This window comes from Acanthisitta chloris, unplaced genomic scaffold (assembly GCF_000695815.1).
Source record: "Acanthisitta chloris isolate BGI_N310 unplaced genomic scaffold, ASM69581v1 scaffold21516, whole genome shotgun sequence".
NCBI lineage: Eukaryota > Metazoa > Chordata > Aves > Passeriformes > Acanthisittidae > Acanthisitta > Acanthisitta chloris.
Genome location: NW_008676761.1, coordinates 1 through 2,607, shown reverse-complemented (window position 1 = coordinate 2,607; position 2,607 = coordinate 1). Strand labels below are relative to the sequence as shown.

At 63.1% G+C, this 2,607-nt stretch overlaps 1 protein-coding gene across 1 annotated transcript; it reads left to right on the top strand.

Annotated features, from left to right (window-relative positions):
* Nucleotides 1-60: 60 nt before the first annotated feature.
* Nucleotides 61-2,470, top strand: LOC103803687 (semaphorin-4G-like; the record flags this gene model as incomplete). Its single annotated transcript, XM_009076260.1, has 6 exons — nt 61-301; nt 386-501; nt 854-1,008; nt 1,214-1,275; nt 1,373-2,175; nt 2,438-2,470. Coding segments are annotated over 6 exons (1,410 nt in total), but the record flags the coding sequence as incomplete, so codon positions are not given.
* Between the last annotated feature and the right edge of the window lie 137 nt (nt 2,471-2,607).

Below are 2,607 nucleotides of genomic sequence, written 5' to 3'. Positions count from 1 at the left end.
GTCTCCCCTGGGCAGTGCATCACAGACAACTCCCGCAGAAAGGGCTACACCTCCTCGCAGAACCTGCCCAACAGTGTGCTGCGTCAAGACAACTCCCGCAGAAAGGGCTACACCTCCTCGCAGAACCTGCCCAACAGTGTCCTGAGCTTCGTCAAGCTGCACCCGCTCATGTTTGAGGAGGTGAAGCCAGATGGCGGGGAGCCGCTCCTGGTGAAGAAGAGTGTGGCGTACAGCCAGCTGGCCGTGGACAGGGTGCAGGCCCTGGATTGCCACTCCTATGATGTGCTCTTCATGGGGACGGGTGAGTGGGATGAGTTTGCTGGATCCCTACTGGGCAAGGGACACGCTCCAGATTCCCTCCTGAACTCCCTGCTCTGCTTTCCAGGGGATGGCTGGATCCACAAGGCTGTAGTAGTGGGCTCTAGCATTCACATCGTGGAGGAGGTGCAGGTGTTCAGGGATCTGCAGCCTGTGGAGAGCCTGGTGATCTCCCACGCCCAGGTGAGGGGTGGAAGAAGTAGGAGGACACCACATCCACAGATCATGCTTGTACTGCAAACCTGCCATTGGGCTGTCTGGGAGACTGGGGGGAACATGACTTCTGGGTTACCCCAGTTCAGCATATGTGCTGGAGCCCAGCAGGGCAGCCTGGGGAAAGGGACCAGCCTGGCCCCCACCTCCTTGCCGGCTGCACACATTGGCACGGGCTGGGAGCAGGGGGCCCTTCCTCATGCACCCCTGTCCAAGGGAGAGCTGTGGCATGGGGCTGGGGGGATCTCTGGGCAACATGGGGCACCCCACAGCCCAGCAGCACCATGCCAGATCAGTGCTGAGCCAACCCTTTCCCCCTCAGAGGAGCCTGTACGTGGGGGCAGCCAGTGGGATTGTGCAGGTGCCCCTGGCCTCCTGTGCCAGGTACACCTCCTGCTACGACTGCATCCTTGCCCGGGACCCCTACTGCGCCTGGGATGGCAGGACCTGCCGCGCCACCACCACCGCCATGGACAGGTAGGGATGGGCTGCCTGTCCAGGCAGGGTCCCCAAGAATCTTCCACCTCCCCCTTCCCATGCTATTGCCTGTCACCTCATGGCACAGTCACCCCAGACCCACCCCCAAAGGTCTGGCATCTGGTGGCACATCTCCTGGTGGCTATGACCATGTAAGGGTGGCCTCAGCCAAGGCTGTATGGCTGAAGCCCCCCATGCCTTACAGCACAGGCTTGGTGCAGGACATTCAGACTGGCAAAAGGGGATGCTGGAGCAGTTCCGGGCGGGGTGAGTGCCTGTTGCTCCTTGGGCCCAGTGGGGTGCTGGTGTCTGGCATCCCTTTGGGGTGGCTGGGACAGGTGCGAGGTGGTGCATGTCCCCACAGCCTCCTTGCCATGGAAGAACCGGACGGTGCTGCAGGGGGATGATGTGCTGCTGCCCTGCGACCAGCGCTCCAACCTGGCCCGAGCCGTGTGGCTGCTGAACGGCAGTGAGGTGCTGGGGGCGGGGCAGGACCGGCTGCGTGTGGGGGTGGACGGGCTGCTGGTGACGGACACGCTGCCCCAGCACAGTGGCGAGTACCGCTGCTACGGGGAGGAGCGCGGTCTGCAGACACTGCTGGCTGCCTACAGCCTCACCGTGCTGCCCCGCAGCCCTACAGGTGCCCCCTCACCCCGTGCTGCCAGCCAAGCAGCCAGCGACATGAAGGTGGCTTACATCGCTGCCATTGTCACTTTGGTGGTGCACTGCACTGTGCTCAGCACTGTCCTCCTCTACATGACCTGCCTGGAGAAGCGCAAGGTCAAGTACGTGCTGGGGGAGCCACATCCAGCCAGCATGGAGCTGCAGACTGTCTCGGCCAACTGCCTGCGCAAGGGCCACCGGGAGGAGGAGGAGGAGGAACTCGCCTACCCTGATGGCTGCCTGCGGATCATCCCTGGCAAGGTGCCCACGGCTGCCACCTCCCCGGTTAAGGAGCTGCCGGTTGCTGTGCCCCCAGTGCCACCCCCGCTGCCGGCTGAGCTCACCAACGGTGTGGGGGATCTGCCCAACGTCCTCCGCAAGATGAATGGCAACAGTTATATGCTGCTGCAGCAGCAGGAGGAGCCGCTGACCTCCCCACTGTACAGCGCATCCTTCACTGAGGAGCTCAGCAAGATTCTGGAGAAGCGGAAACACACGCAGCTGGTGGAGAAGGTCATCCCTGGCAAGGGGCCCCCGCCCCCCCCCGCCCCGGTTAGGGAGCTGCCGGTTGCTGTGCCCCCAGTGCCACCCCCGCTGCCGGCTGAGCTCACCAGCGGTGTGGGGGCTCTGCCCAACGTCCTCCGCAAGACGAACGGCAACAGTTACATGCTGCTGCAGAAGCAGGAGGGGCCGCAGACCTCCCCACTGTACAGCGCACCCTTCACTGAGGAGCTCAGCAAGATTCTGGAGAAGCGGAAACACGCAGCTGGTGGAGAAACTGGATGAGAGCTCAGTGTAGGGGCTGGGGAAGGGGGTCCTGCCAGCGGGACCCTCCTCCCCTCTAGCCCCTTCTCCCACCCCTTGTGAAACTGGATGAGAGCTCAGTGTAGGGGGTGGGGAAGGGCGTCCTGCCAGCAGTATTAAAGATTCAGACAA